The 18109-nt window shown below is 39.9% G+C and overlaps 3 protein-coding genes across 3 annotated transcripts; 1 reads left to right on the plus strand and 2 right to left on the minus strand.

Annotated features, from left to right (window-relative positions):
- Nucleotides 1-9569: 9569 nt before the first annotated feature.
- On the plus strand, nt 9570-11416 carry CLUP02_03179 (uncharacterized protein; the record flags this gene model as incomplete). The annotated part of the gene is made up of 4 exons (XM_049282204.1): nt 9570-9573; nt 9678-9929; nt 10046-11179; nt 11229-11416. 4 exons carry the CDS (start codon nt 9570-9572, stop codon nt 11414-11416), a joined length of 1578 nt encoding a protein of 525 aa, XP_049139347.1.
- Nucleotides 11417-12070: 654 nt separating this feature from the next.
- CLUP02_03180 (uncharacterized protein) lies at nt 12071-17257 on the minus strand (the record flags this gene model as incomplete). The annotated part of the gene is made up of 4 exons (XM_049282205.1): nt 12071-12127; nt 12189-16327; nt 16380-17003; nt 17068-17257. The coding sequence occupies 4 exons, from the start codon at nt 17255-17257 to the stop codon at nt 12071-12073; spliced, it is 5010 nt and encodes a 1669-aa protein (XP_049139348.1).
- A 31-nt stretch (nt 17258-17288) lies between these two features.
- On the minus strand, nt 17289-18109 carry CLUP02_03181 (uncharacterized protein; the record flags this gene model as incomplete). Its single annotated transcript, XM_049282206.1, has 5 exons — nt 17289-17506; nt 17701-17773; nt 17857-17881; nt 17920-17987; nt 18098-18109. 5 exons carry the CDS (start codon nt 18107-18109, stop codon nt 17289-17291), a joined length of 396 nt encoding a protein of 131 aa, XP_049139349.1.

Genomic DNA, 18109 nt, shown 5'->3' on the forward strand with positions numbered 1-18109 from the left:
GTAAGCACATAAGATGAGGTATGAAGCAGCGAAGTTAAATCATGATATCCATGGTCTACGCCTTGAGCTACCTGGGTATCGAATTGTCGGATTCCGAGGGCAGTCGCCGCCCGTCCTCCCCACTTTGGTCGGCACTGTGGGTCGATTACCTCCGGCCCGCTCCGGCAGTCATAATCCTCTTAACGGGGGTTTACTCTATCTTGGGCAGGCATGTCTCTAGTCCGTAAGGCTACATGGTAGGTAGTAAAATGAACCAGGCACAGTTCGTCCAAGCTGCTTGGAGAAGCATACACTTGGCACCTGTGCCGTGTGTTGCGCCCACCTCGTGTCGGTGGGACAGAATTGGGGTCGGTGATGCCCGGTTCAAATGGCGGCATGGCGGCCACCTGTGTTGTGTCGCGCTTGCCGCACCAGTCTCAGGCCCTCAGCCAGTTTGGAACTGGTATCACTTTGCAGCGACGTATTACACCAATGAATGAGTGAAAACGCTGTGCGTGAGCTGCCCGACACTGGGCGACCGACTGGCTGCATGTAGCCGTGTTGTGTAACGCCAGGACCGGCCTAGATCCCAAAGCAGAGGCAGACTGCCGGGGGCAAAGGTAGGGTCAATGTGATGTGTCAAGTAGTAGTTGATTCTTCTAGGTAATGTGGGCAGAAGCCCCTAATATAGGTAGAAGCCCTTATATATAGTTATAGCTAGTTACTACTAGTTATAATACATAGCCTATAGCTATATAATATAGTAGCCTACCCCCTAATTAAAATTTTATAACGTCCTCGTTACTTATATTCCCTAATTATTTCCTTTAAATATAACGCTATTATAATATAATATTATTATAATTATCGTAAATATATTACTTAAAATATTTTATAGTAGTCGTAATTATTATACTTAATAGTATAATACTTTAGTAATAAGTTACTAAGTTATCCCCGTAGTTTAGCGTCGAGATCATAGAGCACCCTTTTACAAATTATTTTTTACTTATTATTAGGAATTATTATATTAGTTATTTTTATTATATAGTTTACTTCTTCTTATTATCCTCTTTTTTATATCTTTTATTAAAAAAGAATTATCCTTGCTTTATTATTTATTATTGTTTGAATAATAATTTTTTATATAAACTTATAGAATTCTTTATTATTATTTTAAACTAGGGTCGTATTATATTATAAAATTATATCTTTAAGCTTCTCTTTTTTAATTAGTAGTTATTCTAATTATTCTAAAAGTAAGTATTAAGGCCCGGGAGTCGTATTAGTAATTCGAGGTACTAGCCTCTATTATTTATAAATAGTAAAAAGCGTATTTAGTATATCGTCGTATCTAAGCTTTATAAAATTATAAATAGTAAGGTATTTTAATAGCTTAATTTAATTAAAATAGTTATACTAACTCTTTAATGGGCTAAGGCTATATAAATATATTATTATTATAATTTCTTTAGCTATTACCTCTTTTTTAATAGTTTTATATAAAGCTCTATATATAAAATATAATAATAAGTCGCCTTTTTTTTAGCTATTTATAAGTATTTAGTAAAAAGTTATTATAACCGAAATTTTATTAAACTCTAAAAAAAAAATATTATTTAAGTTATTATTAAAAAACATTATAGCGTAGTATAAGCTATTATAATTCTTTTTATATAGCCGACCTCGTTATACTAGCTTAGGAATTAAGTAGTACTATTTAGGTATTATTTTATTTAGAATAAATATACTTAGATTAATTCTAATTAGTTATACTAAGGGATCGTTAAGAGTCGGCTTTGGGAGTACGGGTATTTTTTTTAATAGATCGTCTTAAAGAGGATTCTTTTATAAAGTCGCTACTTTTAGCTTCTTATTACTTATATTCTTTATTCTTTTAGTTTTATATTTTTTTTTTATTAATAACTTTTCGTTAAGTAAAACGCTATTATTAAATTCTCTTTTATTAAACTCCTCGTTACTAATCCCCTTTTTAATTTCTAAAAGATTATCGTCGTTATTTAATAATAACTTCGTACTATTAGCTTTTTTATTCTTAACTTCTAACTTTATAAATAATAAGTCGTTATTAATTATAATCGGGGTTTAAGCTATTATCTTCTCTAGCTAAGATAATAACTTCCCGTTTATTTAATTTTAGATTTTTTAAATAGTATTATTTAGCGTCGTAAATAGTTAAGTATTAAATATTCTAAGTTTCTTAAGAAGTAGGTTTATAATAAATAGGTTATATATACTAAATAAACTAGTAAATCCCCTATATTTAATCTCGAGTCTAGGGTCCTCTTTATTTACTAAGTTATTATCTTCGTTTCCTATTTTAAATAATCCGTTATTCTTACCCTTAATAACTAGTAAGTATTATAATAACTTAAAAACGTTCGTACGATCGATATTAAGGGTTACCGGATTATTAAAATTATTAATAAACGTTTAGTTAGTACCTTTTTTATTATATACCTAACTAGCTAAGTTAATAAGGTTATTATTAGTTTTATTTAGTTATGCTATTTTAGTATAAGTATATAGAGGGGAAGAAAAAAGTATAGCTAAAGTGGGTAGAAATAAAGTTTAAATAGCTAGTTATAAATAATATAGAGTTAAGATTAAATAGTAAGTTCGATCTTTAGCTTTAAATAAGTACTTAAAATTAAGAATAGTTAATACTATCCTCTACTATAAAAAGGAATTATTATTTAGCTAAATTAAATATTCTTCTTTTTATAATAATAAATACCTCGTTATAATAATTTTATAAAGAAGTTCTAGCTACTATTTATATTATTTACCTAGTCCCTTTAGTTATAATAAGAACTATAGTCTATTCTTATTTTATTAAACGTTAATAATTTTCTTTAGTAAATTAGTAAGTAAAATTGCTATTAGTATTAGTAGTGCTCGTTTATAAATATCGAGTAGTAATATTAGTTCTAAGTAGTTAACTAAGATTATATTATATATCTTTACGTATTAAAATAAGTCGAGCTTATATACGAATCGTCCGACCCGTTTAAGGATTATAAAAAGCCTAGTATATTATTATAAATATTTCTTTTTTAGCGTAATTAATTATAATATATTATAACTATAATATAGTTTTAGTATAATACGTTATTTAATTTTAAAAAATTTAGTAAAGCGCTTCTAGTCGTAGTATAATTTTATTTAAATAGTTACGATAGTAATAGCGTTATATACTTTAAGTTGTATCTCTAGTCTAGTTAGTAGTTTATTTATTACGTTTACGACTACGTTAATAATATTATTAAGAATAAATCCTAGAATAATTTCGTTAGGCAACTTAGTTATTACTACTAATTTACTATTATTAATCTCGAATTATAATTAGGGAATACTATCGGGCTATCGGTCTAGGGATTTTAGTCATATAAAGTATATTTATAGCGCTAACTTAACTATAAGGTTTATTTATTTACTCTAGCCGTTAGTCTAGGGATAGTAGGCTACTAAGTATAATAGTTTACTACCGCACTTATCTTATATATATTTCTATATTATAAAAAGGAATTTAGGGTCTTTATTATTTAGGATTACTTTCGGTAGTCCCTAGTTATAGTGCTATAAAAAGTCTATTAGTAACGTTACCTATTCCTTTATTATTATCGTTTTATATCTAAGTATTAAACTAATCTATTTAAATATCTTATTGGTTATTAATAAGATATAGTTATATTTTTCTCTCGAGGTTAGTAATCCTAAAATAAAATTAATAATAATTATATAATAAGGATATAATAATAATATAATAGGTTATATATTATTATATAGTTAGTATATTTTAAGTTTTATCGTTAAGTACGTTAGGTAACCCTAAATGTAGCGCTTTAGATTTTATATAAGTCGTAATATATAATATCCGAATAGTATCGTAGCTATTTTATCGTAGCCTATATAGTTTCTTTTATAAGCCGTTTTAAAGATATTAGCGTAATATATTTAAAAGATATATAATTAGTTATATATATTATATATTACTTTTTATAATAGTCCCCTATATAAAAAAAATAGTAATTCGGCGCGGTTCTCTTTAAGTAATATTATATTATCGCGGATTATTTTAATAATAAATTTAAAAACTAGGTTTATATCGTAGCCTTACTAGATTTTCTTTTTAAAACTCGGTACTATTTTAAAAAGAATTATACTAATACTATCCTACGTCGCTAGTAGTATAATATCGTTTTCTAATTACTAGTTATTAATTATACGCATTAATAATAAACTAATTTATATAGTATAAGTATTATTAGTTAAGAAAACTAATTATGCCTATGTTTATATTACTTAATTATTTAATACGTTGTTTAGTAAAACGTTTAAGCTATTATTTATTAAATTTAGCTTATCGTATCCCGGGTTAGTTAGTAGTTTAAATAGCACGTCCGGTATAATATATTCCTTACTTAGCTTATATATAACTTAAATATTAAATTAGCTAGCGTACTCTATTACCCTAATTAGTTTTTTATTATTAGTACTATTTACTATAGTATTAGCGATGTCCGATTATCGTTATAGGCCTACGATAGTAAAATAATTAGTAATAATTATTATAGTAAGTTTTAATACGGAGATCTAGTAATTATATTTCTTTAGGACCTAAACGAAACTTAGTATTTCTATTTCCGTTAGCTAATATCTTTTTTTAGGCTCAGATAGGGTTCGTAATAAATATAATACTAATTAAATAGTACCCTTTAGCGGTGGTTTAGTTAGTTTCTTTTCGTTATTTATAATTATTTATAATACTTCCGGCTTAACGTAATAAGCTATAGTACTAATACCCGTTACTATTATATTAAAATCGATAAATAGTAGTCGTATTAAGTCGTAATAATATAACTTAATATTATTTAATAAGTTACTACGTACTTTTTTAAACGCGTACTGTTCCTTATTAATAGTTATAATTAAGATTAATTTTATTTATTATTTACGCCCGGGATCCTTATTAGTAATTCGTCTACTATTTTTAATCTTTTATTATAATAAATCCGTTTTTAATTATTTTAGTAATTTTATAATAAATATATATCCCGGGACGTTATTATAAAAGTACCCTACGAGGTTAATAAATATCTCGAGGTTACGGAGGGTCGTTAAATATTTAAGTTATTTAAGAGTATTTAACTTTTTTATTATAATAAATAGGCCAAAAGTATCGACGTATTATTTAAGAACGGTAATACCCAGAAATCCTATAAAAGTCTTTAATAAGTTAATACTAATATTTTTTTATTATAATAAATAAAAAACGGCGTTAAAGTTAGTAATATACTCCTTTAATATATTAGATCTAATAATAATATCGTCGTAATATAATCGGGCTAAGATATTTATAAAAAGGGCGTCTATTTGTTATTAAATATAGGCGTTCGAGTTTTTATAACCTATTATAGTATAGTTAAAAGTATACTATCCGTTAGGTATAATAATTATAAAAGCGTCGTAAGATTCGGGGTATACTCGCTATTAATAATAAAACGAACTTACGTCTATAACCGTAACATAGCGCTTATTTTTAATAATATTAAAAATGTCGTTTTACGATCGTATTAAGTAGCTATTTAAAAATACGATCTTATTTAGTCCGCGGATATTAATAACTATACGGCCTTTTTATTTTTTATTAACTTTACGCTATATTATAAAAATTAAAAATAAAAACGGTACTAAGTTTATAATACGATATAATCGTCCCTAGTTAATAAGTATATCTAGTTATTTCCGGACGACTTCCTTTTTATTAACTCTTAAATAGTAAATTTTCTTTGTTTTAGGGACCTCCTTTTCCTAGCCTAATTTAAAAATAATTTATATCTATTAGTCTTTAGGAATATTAATAAAGCCGGTATCCTTAAAAATATCTTAAAAATAGTCTAATAGGGGTATAAAGTAGTCTACTTTATTAGCTCTATTATATATCGTAATTCTAATTATATATTTCTTCGTTCGGTCCGTTAGCTAGACCTCTATTAGCTTAGAAGTTATAGCCTCGTCTAGCTTACTATTTATATTACTAAAATTAGCCGCTATACTCGCCTAGTCGTTATTAACTTACTAGTAATAGGCATTTTTAATAATTAAATTAAGGGAGCCGACCTTAGTTTTCATAAGAATTATAATAGGTTTATTAATATTATTAATAACTATAATATAATATATATTCTCGTTAGTTAATAATACGTAGGATACGAACTTATTATATAGTACCGGCTTAAATAGTAAGTTTTCGTTAATTATTACGGAATATAAAACTAGGAGTAGGGAAGATATATATAGTAGTATAGTTATCGTCGTAGCCGATCGGATCGTAGCCTTAATAAGTAGTCTACGTTTAGTATTATAAAACGCTAGGACGTTAATATTATATAAGTAAATAGTAATAATAGAGGTAGCGAAGTCGATTTTAAATTTTTCTAGTTTTATAATATCGGTACTAATTAATATATTTATTTATAAGCTATTAACTAGCGATATTTCTTATATAAAGTATACTAAGGATAGTATACTATTATCTATAATAGTACCCTTAATATAAAATAAAAAGACTATATAGTTTTATATTTAGTATATATTTATTTTAATACCTTTAATAGTCAGAGGAACGGCGCGTTATCTAATTTTTAAAAATAAAAAAATAGTTATAATCTATTATTAGTCGGCGATCGATTAACTATAGCTTATATTAATATAAACCTCCTCCTTAGTATTGTCGTTAAGGGAAGTTATAAGTCGTAGTTATATAATAATAAATATTCTTATTCCGAATTTTATTTTAATATTTAGCTTAGAATCCGTAGTAGAGGTAATAATAAGTAATCTAGCTTTATTAATAACTAGAGCATTTACTATTAGTAAAGTAGCTACTATATCGTCCTTTATTATTAATATAATATTATTAGGTGCGCTTTTCCTTAATCCTCGTCGTTTAGTAACTAAAGAATCCTAAGAAAGGCGTTAGCTATTAATATTTATAGTTTATATTAAAAACCTACGTTATATATATCGTAGAGATATTAAAATAGTTTATTATTTAAAGCGAATTACTTATTATATATTTTATAATTATATATACTTAAAGAGCTAGTAATAAAAAATACTACGTCCCCGATTGTAGGTACTAGATCGTAGTTTAGAGGTCCGTAGTCCGTATTATTAAAATTATTATTTATATTTAGTTCTTCTAGTTAGTTATTACTATAATATACCTATTCTAAATTCTAGTCCTCGTTTTATTTTAATAGCTCTTCGTCCTATTTTTTTAATATATAGGCTTATATATATATATAACGTAATTAATTATAATTAGAACGGTTTAAATAATAATTATTACGTTATTAATATAGTTTATTAGGGTTATTATTAGGGTTATAAATATACCCGCTAAATTATAATAGTACTATAGAACTTCTTATTTAAAGGGGTTAGTATAGCTAAGACTAAGTACTTTATTATATTTATTATATAATATTAGTTATCTAGCTATTAGCTTACGTTATAAGTTAATTATTTAACTAATTACCTCCCTAAGAATTACTACCTCTATACGAGTTATTATACTAAGTAAGTAGCCTATAGTCGTTCGGATAATTAAAGTTATTATACCGATTATAATTAAACTACTTATTAAATTATTAGTAATTATAGTTCGGTTAGTAATTATTAAACTCTAGTTTTATAATAAATAAAGAGTATTTTAGTATCCTCTTTTTTATAAAGCTAACCTTAGTTCGGGAACTAGGTCGTTATTATATAAAGAGCTCGTTATTACTTATTATACTTAGTAATTATTTCGTGCGGGATATCTATCCTTAGTTATATAAATTAAAATACTCTTTTTATTATTAAAGCGGTCTAAGAACTAAGCTAGGGTTATTATTACCGTCGGCTTTTCTATTTATACCTAAATCTTATTATTAAGAGCTTTAAAAATAACTTTAAATTATACTTAAACGTCGTTAATTTCCGCATTTCGTACGTTACGAATTATTATCTATATAAATAGTCTAATTATATATCCGTTAGTAAGGTCCTTAATTATAAGTTTTTATGTATATAACGCGTTAAGGGCTTCGGAAAATTTTTACTTAAACTATTTTTATAAAATCTTAGTAATAACTTATATTTTATAATTAAATAGAGCTAGTCGTTCTAATTATATAAGCTTAGTAATATACTATATTAACGCTGTACTTAGTAAGTAAAACGATTATACCTCCCTAATAGCTACGTTACTTCTAGTTATTGCGAAATACCGGAGCTTATTATAAAAAATATAAATATTAGTATAAGTAGTAAACTTAGTACTAGAGGTAATACTATATTTCGAATTATCGTAATTAGTTAGATCGAAGTATTTAATTTCCTCTAGCTTTAAGGGTATAAACTAATTACTATTAAGTCTAGGAGTTAATTATTAGTTACTATCGTTATTATTATTTACATTATTTATAATTAAGGCTATTATTGTAGTAATTTAAGTAATTATATTAATAAAGAGACTACTAATCGGGTTATTATTACCCACAGGCTAGTTATTATTATTTATATTACCGTTTGTTATTTTAAAAAGCTCTACCGACTCGTCGTAGTTATTAAGTAGAAAAGGGCGTAGGTAGTAGTTATTTAAGTTAGTAATAAGACTTTTTAAATCGAGGTAGTTATTTAGGTTAATAATACGTATTATTACTAATACTAAAAGTATAGTAGGTAATAACTACGGTTAAATAGGAGTTATTAAATAAGTATTATTAAATAACGTCGGTTAGTAATCGAACTTTATAATATAGATTTATCGGATTACTATATTAACTCCTCGTACCGATTCTAAAAATTTAATAAAATAATCTAGCTTAACTTCGCTAGCGCGAGTATTAATAATTTAATTAGCTCGCTATAATACTTATATTACGTAATATTAATTAGCGTTTATAACTCTTACTACGTAGGGGTAGTTCGTATTATTAATATAAAAACGTAGTAATTATCTAGCTTTTAACTTAGCTATTATCGGTCGTGTTTTTTATAGGGGTAGAATAAGGATTATTTAGTAAATTAAATCCTAGTTATAATAGGCTAGTAAAAAAGAAATTCTTAGTACTAGGTCGTATTATAAGTTATATTACTAGATTGCCGGGGGTAAAGGTAGGATTAATATAATATATTAAGTAGTGGTTAATTTTTCTAAGTAATGTGGGTAGAAGCTCCTAATGTAGGTAGAAGCCCCTATGTATAGTTGTGGCTGGTCGCCACCAGTTGTGGTACACAGCCTGTGGCTGTGTAGTGTGGCACAGACACAGATAGAGAGGACCACCTAAATCGTTTCTTTTCTTATTCGAGTCGCGTTTTCTCCTCTGTCCACTGACGACCCGAGCGCTGCGTCTGCCACTTGACGCAATCGGGAATCCCGAGGCAGCTACAGAGGTATCCCTTAGTAGTGTACACATCCTGATCCGAGGACATCATTGGTTTTTTTCCTTTCTCATTTGTTTTCCTCTCAGATTTGACCCTGGCTGATCACAAATACTCATTAGTGCAGGTTGCCCATGAGTAAGTCCGCTGAGAACCTGGAAGAACTCAAGTGTCCCATCCAGTCGCCACCAGTGCACCGGCAAAAGAAGTGCCCTGCTGACCTGATTCACACACGGCCGCAGTTGCCGCTTCAGCTGTCATTCAGAACGTCCAGGTCGCGGAGCAATTGCCCGTCCACAGCAGCCCGCTGCCACTGGTCAGCAACAAATCAATCGCCGAACCGACGCCTAAACCCCGAAACGACCTGACGACACTAGCAAGGACGTCCAACCGTCATCCCGCCTTCTTCGCTCCCCTCCACCACTTTCCCTTCGTCACTTCGACATGGCGAAGAACCCTTTTGTCGACCTCCATTCTCCTTTCAGCGGATACCTGTCAGGTAATTAGCTGCCTTCTTGTTCCCTATGCACATTGTCTATCAATCATTGTCTTTTTGGGATCCCCAAACCTCTTGTCTCTGACCTTGGACATTGTTCCTTTCGCGCTGCAGACGACCGGCGCCTCCTAATTCCTCCCATGCCGGGCCTCATTCCGTTTCTACCCACGCCTCCTCTGCCTCAGCCGACTCGACCTACCTCTGGTCAATCTGTGAATCACCTCCAAGACCTGGACCGGGGTGCTGCTCGAGGCGGCAGTAGTCAGGCACCCATCGAGCTCGACGACGATTCAGAGCCCGCACAGGCTACGACTTCAGGGCCTCTAAACGCCACCACCGGTACTCAGCAACAGCAGCAACAACAGCGGTCTCGTAACCACGCAGTCAACCCTTGGGGCATATTGACACCAGACATCACCCAGCACCTACAAGCTTTACCCTCTTTTTCAGACTTTGCCGCCAACCTGGATTTCTCGCAGTTCGACGCGACAGCGCCTTTCCCTAACGGCGCCCCGCAGACGCCCGGCCACGACCTGAACAGTGACGAGTTCCTTTCGGCACTGGTTGATGGGAACTTTTCCTCGCCGTCCTCGTACCCTCAACAAGCTCAAGCCTATCCAGGCACCCACCAACCGAATCAGTCCTTGAACCTACAAAACCCTCCCCATCGCTGCCCTCCAGAAACGGCGCTGCGACCAAACCGCCTCTTCACCAGAAACAGCAGCAATAACACTCCCGCCGCGCCACCTGTAGGACGAGTACCGACGGGAAATCCTACTACTTTCGAGAGCGAGGTGGAAGAATCGCTTTTCGTCAGCTCAGACGACGAACAAGTACCAGCCACAATGCCTGTACAGACGCGCCGGAGAGCCTCCACAATACTCAGTTCCGACCACGATCCCGAGCCGGAGGAGATCGCGGCACCCACATCGCGAAAGAGAGCTGCGCCCTCCTCTGCACCGTCTCGAGGTTCTGCCGGCCCGAAAAGACGGCGGACATCACAGCCCCAGGGTACGCGCACTCAGACAGCAACCAATACTCTAGTCATAGCCGACGACCCCTTTGCCGAGGAAAAGGAAGAATCGAAAAAGGGAAAGGAGAAGGATGAGGACATTATTGATCTGGCAGGCCCTAATGAGGCGTCGGAGGAGGTGAAAGTGCCCAAGGAAGATAACAGGGTCAAGCTCTCAGCCTTCCAGTGTGTCATCTGCATGGACGATGTCACTGCGTTGACAGTAACACACTGCGGTATGTGCCAAACTGCGCTATGCTGGGAAATCGCACTAATGCTTAGCAGGCCACCTTTTCTGTTCCGAGTGCCTGCACTCTGCACTCAACGTCGACGCCACTAAGAATAAGTGCCCGATCTGCCGACAAAAAGTCGAGACCAAGGACCGAAACGAGTACACAAGCAAGACCAAGGGCTTCTGGCCTCTAGAACTCAAGTTGATGACAGCAAACCGCAAAGGGAAACAGCGAGCCTGAAGACTTTTCCCTTCTCTTCTACACCATTACTTATTTTAACACACCCCTGGACTGCCTTCTTCGAGTCGCGGGCGGTACATACATGTTTGGCGAACACACACAGCAAGGGAGAGCATAGGGTTGCGTGGTTTTAGCATTTACAGTGCGTTTGGGGGAAATCGGGAGGGCCTGGTCATTGATTTCTTGTGATACCCGTTCAACCAGCATTGCGCTCACGGAGGGCGAGCGGAGGGGCCCTTAGACCTGTTTAGGGACAGCAAAAGCGAAATGACAGCCCATTTCAGCCATTTTCCTGACTACTCTCGAGTCTTGAGCACTATGAAACTACTGAAAGAAAACTACAGAGAGTTAGGACAGACCACGAGCGGCCAAAAGTTTCATATGCAAACAGATCTACACTCGTCACGACTCTGTATTCAAATATGCTTTCCTCGGGGAATATGTTTCCCGACGAGACTAGGTATGACCTCCGGCCAAAAGTGTCCCATTTCCTGTCCGACCCTTTGAACCTTCTCCCGAACGCCTGGTTCTATGCACAGATGACATCCACGCTGATGTTCAAGTCTTTTCTCCCCCCCTTTTTGATTCTTCTCAAATTCTTCCACTGATTACGCCTCGTACACGGCCCCTTGCGCGGCTCGACTCCGGTTGTTCTTAGGTGAATAAAACAGGGCCCTGCTTCTTTGGCTCCGGCATCACGTCATTTTCAAACTGTCAACAAGTCAGCAAACTGTGTCATGAAATCTCGACGAGGTGTAAGCAAAATCCTTACCTCCAGGAAGCCGGTCGCGGCAATCAAGACCATGAAGCCCTCAGCCAACTCCTCGATATTCTCCTCCAACGCACCCTGTCCCTCAACGGTGCCGATACCAGCGCTGCGCTTAAGGGTGTGTGTCACCAACATGCGATGCTCCGTCAGGAACCTACGACCCTGGAGAACGTTGCTCGAGCCGCGGCTGACAATGGCGGCGCCGACGACCTGCGTAACCTTTGCGAGCAGCTCGTAGTGCTTCTCCAGTGCCTTGGGGTTTGTCGGATCAATCTGGAGCTCCGGGTCCGCGGCGAACAGGCCCGACGCCTCGATGGACCGGAACAGGTTTGCGTGCAAGATGTACTTGGCACCGGACTTTGTCTGGGCGAGCTGCAAGAGCAACGCAAACTTTGCGGCAACGTACGTCTCTTGCGCCGTGTTGCCGGTTTGAATGATCTCGTTCCAGTCCTGCAGAATGGTCCGCAGGGAGTCAACGAGAATTCCAATAAAGTTGAGTCGGTTGAGTGTTTCCACAATGTGCTGGTCATCTTCCTGTCGTCCGAGGTTGACCAACGCGTTGAGCAGGATGAAGGCAGCCGTTTGACATGCCGCGTCGCTGCCATACGCATCGTCGCAAATGACGTTGATAAGCCTCTCTCCGTACATCTGAATAGTCTTGTTCGTCTTCTGGCGGCCGGCAACGAGAAGTCCCTGGTCTACCATGCCCGTCAAGTACCGGTAGCATATGCTGTAGTACACTGCTCTGAGATCTGATGAACCGGTCCACTTGCCAATAGCCTGCAGGCAAATTTGGAACAGCTGGTAAAGCTTGTCGCTTACCAGGCTGCCAATCGCCTGGCTCTCGCGGTCAAGGGAAGGCTTCGCGGTCAAGTCAAGTCTGAAAAGGAGCACCCTGGCCAACTTGGCAAGCTCCATGGCCTCCTCTGGCCGCTCAAACGCAGAGGCCTCCAAGCCAGGCAGGATGGCCTGAAGCGCTTGTAGGTAGAAAGACGCTTCGGTGGTGCCCTTGAACTCGTTCGATGCAACCATGACGAGGAGCAGGCTTGTCCAGGTCTTGAGGACACCCAGACCTTGCGACGCTATGCGCTTTTGCCGGTTGGAGAAGATGAGATATTCAATGATTGTCGCCTCTTCCCGTTCCAGATTCGCAAAATCTTGTGCCGTGAGCACGACGCCGTCGTGTCTTCGTTCACTGCGCTTGAGTTGCAGAATTTCCTTCGCCCGTTCTACGTTGTATATGGGATTTCCGTGGTCGTCTTCTTCGAGGCATGAGGTGAGATCCAGATCCTTGTAAAACTGTAGTGAAGGGAGTGTCTCGTCCCAAATGCCGTCTGGTAGTGAGAAGTCGTACAAATCAAAGATTGTGGGAATAGGCATGGGTTCGTTGTTCTCGCCCACAATCTGGCCATTGAGAGCCTCAAAGATGCGTCGCTTGAGGGATGGCATTCGGCTCTGCGAAATGCTGCATAGCTCCATCGATATGTACTCCAAGCTCATGCTGCGCAACGTAAGGAAGTCGATAAACGTCGGCGCTCCTTCCGTTAGTGGGAACTGGGGCATGCTAATTTCGTGCTCTTCCCACAGGAGTTGAGGTTGGATGACTACCTCGCGAAGCAGGAAGTGGAACAAGATATCGTTATCCCGCAACTCGTCAATGATGAAGGGAGCTGACAGCGGCGACGTCCACAATACGCGCAAAATACGCATGCATCTGCTCTTCAGTGAAATGAGCCAGTGACGCATGCAAGTGGCATCGCCGTGAGGGCTCTCGAGAAGAAGCCTCAACATGCTGTGAAAGAGCGAATCTCTTGCGGCAAAGGTGCCATCTGGCGCTATCGAGAGCGTGTCAACGCCGCAGGTGAACCCGAGGAGAAGGTGAGCAATGGTAGGCTTATTAGGGCTTGCGGCCAAGCAGCTCGACAAGAACTCGAGTATGTAAGTCTTGGTGAGGTAGTTGGGTGACTCGGCTTGTCCGGCGAGGTCGAGCGGCGTGATCAGCTCCGCGGCGAGAGCCCGGGCAATGGCCTCGTGCTCTCCATTCGCCTCCAACGCGACGATGGCCTTGTTGCGGTGGCTCTTGCGGCCTGGCGTGGACGACCACGCAGAAGTGATCTTGAAAGATGCAGTCATCTTTTGCAGCAATCGCAGGCAAGACAGGGTCAACTCGGGATGGCCGAGGCCACAGTAGTTCCCGAGGTCGACAACCAAGCTCAGATGACCAACCAAACCGTCCTCGAAGGACGCGTATGCGGCGTTGGCCACAGGAGCCCGTCGGTGATTTGACTGCATTTTGATGATTGGGCGCACAAGATCAAGGAACGTTGCTTGAAGATCCAACACTTTGGAAATGACTTCCACCGCTCTGAGAATGCCCAGAATAATTGGTGATGTGGGCGCGGCATTGCCGACGTCTACTGCGTCTTGATGGATGGTTTGGGCCAGTGCAGCAATGACCTTGTCGTTGAACATCCACTCCATGACTCTAGCAAAGGGGTGCAGCTTGACGTAGGTCGCCAGGTCCGTTGCGGCCATTGCCGAGTCAATGGGAATGTTTGTCTCATTGGCGATGATGATGAGGTTTTCGTTGAATGTCGCCAAGCAGGTTGCTGCAAACTCGAGGCAGCTCAAGCGAAGCATCCTCAGTTGATTTACATCGTTGACTTCGTTGGCCTTGTTTGCAAAAACCTTGCCCATGACAGTGTCGACGTAGACTTCGATGCCCGGCATGCGATTCGCCGAGCCGAGGTTCTCAGGGAATGGCAAGCCATCATTTAGAGGGCTACTGTCTTCCGGAGGCGAAATGAGCGCGATCAGCAGCTGAATGAAGGCGTGGGGCTCGTCGAAGCCGTGGCAAATGTCGTCGCTGACGGTGTCCATGGATACAATGGGAGAGCTCTGGGGCGATCGGTGCTGGCTTGGCGTCACAATGTAGGCACCGTTCATCCAGGCCTCCAGACACTGCCACATAATGTTGGCCTCTTCTTGGGTTTTCCGTGAGATAAGAGCGCGCAAGGCCATGAATGTGCCGGCCCGCAAATCCGCAGGGATCGGACTGCTTGCAAGCTGGAAGAGCATCTCGACGAGGTTGAACCTGGGCTCCTTGAGGAGGAATTGCCTTGGGGCTTCGCTCTCGGACGCGAGCTTGGTAATGAGCCGCAAGTATGACTGCAACATCATGGTAGATTCAGGCTCTGCCTCGGCCTGGTCGCTGGTCGGTCTGCCAGGCCGGTATGTTGATGGCGCTTGGGGGGTCTGGGCCTTTTCTCTAATCTTGTTTGAGAAGAAGACAAGCTCTCTGAATATCTGGTGCCACGTGAGGGACTGCGACCGCCTCATCTTGCCAGAAGCATGGTGGCCTTCGTCCAAAAGGAATTCATGCGCGGCCGTGGCGCAATCCTCGTTGCTTGAAATGGCCTGCAGCATCTCGCAGAACGAGCTGACTAGCGGCGTCGAGGCTCTCCGTGATGCCCAGTGCATGAAGCCAGCCAAATTGCTATCGGGGTCTGACCAGAAATTCATTGCGGCATCGGGACGGCCCTCGTACGCGTAGGCAATGATCACCAGGAAGCGCTCCAGGTCGAGGTCCTGTTCGTGTGTCTGGCTAAGCTGACGCTGCTCGTCCTCCTCCACGCGAAGCTTCCGCAGGACGTCAGGAAGGTTAGAAATGAAGGCATCAACAAATACCTCCAACTGAAGCATCAAGGACGACTGAAACTCGTCTGAGAAGGTGATGGAGTCTGAGATGAGCGGAGGCGCCTTTCGTTGGAGCCAGTTGCGCATCGTTATTCTTGACGGGTCGACCCACTCTGGCGTCTTGACATCTGCGGCAATGGAGAGGATGAAGTCGAAAGCACCATCTTTCAGAGCCTCCAAGAATTGCTTGGATCTCTGTCTGTCCTCCTTGTCCAAATCAACACCTTCCAGGCCACCAAGGAGCGAGTCGTCAAGGTACCACCCGCTGTACTCTGATAGCCACCAAGCCTTGACAGCTGCTTGAAGATACACCAAGCGCCAAGGGGTCGTCTCGTCGGCCTGTGGGCAGATGATCGGATTGAGTTGTCTCGCCATGTTCAGGTTCGAAACTCCTTCGGTCGAGCCATATAGTGTGATGTACGCACCCAATGCGGGGAACAAATGCGCTTCAGCCCATGTCAGCGGATGTAGTTCGTCCGCAGAAGTCGTCGTACTTACCAAGAAGAATGTCATACTTGTCCACGTTGCTCAATAGCTGCAGGAACGCCTTGAAGTCGCCAACTTCAGCATCCCTCTTTTCGATTGCGCGGCACAGGATCATTGAAAGAAGCTCATGCTGCTGGTAAAGGCTGACGCGGGAGAACTCAATCGTCTCCATCTCCTCGGGTACCTGACCACCTCTACCATTGATCAGTACGGCTGCAGCCGTCAGTTTGTCGGCAATCTTCTGGAGCCATGTCCTAACATCCTGGATCGCCGACATGCACTTTGGAATCAGCCTCTTTTGCGAAGAAGCCGTCTCGCCTGGCAGGCTTTGAAAGACGGTCGCGGACAGATACATCTGCACACCATTGAGAATCTCGGGATCAACCTCGTCGTCGTCCAGCGCATCAATCTCAAACATGAGTCGAATACTGTCGAGAGTGTATCTTCGTTGTTGGTGAACCCTGATCAAAGCGCATTCGAGCAGTGGGCGAGCGATGGCGATGGGATCATCCTCGGAATCCAATAGGCATCGCATGGCATCGATTTCGTTTATTTCGGCTTCGTCGGCGAGGCTGAGGACCAATTGCTGAAACTCGTCGTTGACGGCATATTCCTCCTCGTCAATCACAACCTTGCCTGGCGCATGGAGCTGTGTCAGTGTACACGTTTAAACAGGGAAGCTACAGAGCTTCAAACCAACCTGACTTGACAGCCTGACGGCTCTTCTCATCTCTTGCAGGCCGTTGCCATGTTTTTTCGAGCTCCCTTTCGAATATGGCTTGGATAACGGGGTTGTCCAAGGAGTCAACGCCTTCGGGACGACCATCGCGAATGGCAGCCAAGTCGCGGTGGAAAGCCTGCAAAGCTTCGAGGGTATTCGGTTCGGCCATTTTGAGGTGCTGGGCGCGCTATTGCATGGCCTCAAAAAGCTGTTGATGTCATGAGATGAGGGGAGGCCGCGAAGCTGTCGCGTTGGCGAAAGGCGACCGGATCTGCTCGTTTGTTCGGTCGTGAGTGGTCTGCGCGGGCGACGCTTTTCGAGATGCCGGGAATTTTAGTGTGGAGCTCAGCAGCAACGAGAGGTGCTTGTCCTTCAACCTTGGAAGTATGGCTTGCCGCAGGCGCGTGAACGGTCGGTGCTGTCAGTGTCCATGGTGGTGGGTGCCTGGACTTCCAGTGTCCAATTGGGTGCATTGGCGGCTGCTGTGTCGAGAAAAATTCGCGGCCCCTCCAGATGTTCCGCGCCGAAGTCAACAAGAGACGTACCTAAGCTATCCGCCTCGGGTAGGTGGTGAAACTTTCTGCCGTAATTTGCTTGCAGTTGGGCAGGGACCAGGGAAAGTCACAAGCTGAAGGAAGGAAGGTACCTGAGGTGGCGCAAGGAGCTCTCCAGGTGCTGTAGGAATCTATCTGTGAAGGAGCTTCGTTGCAGGCTATGAAGTGCTGCGTCTCACCGAATGATCTTCTGGAAGCTCATCAAGTGTCATACCTGAGCTTTGCGCGACACATTGACCCTTTTTGATAAGTCAGCCGCATGCCAGCAAATGATCACCTCGTGGTATCATTGAGACTTGTGAGCTGCCACTGCTGCACTTGAAGCTCCGTCGCGACTACTTGATACTACAATCACCACGCTTACGCCTGCCTCAACAGCACGCTCGTGACATTCAACATTAAAAGGTGCACTCAAACCTTTTTTTCAGCAGGCAGGAAGGTACATACACTGCAACCTCGCTTTTCAT

This window comes from Colletotrichum lupini, chromosome 2 (genome assembly GCF_023278565.1).
Source record: "Colletotrichum lupini chromosome 2, complete sequence".
Taxonomy (NCBI): domain Eukaryota; kingdom Fungi; phylum Ascomycota; class Sordariomycetes; order Glomerellales; family Glomerellaceae; genus Colletotrichum; species Colletotrichum lupini.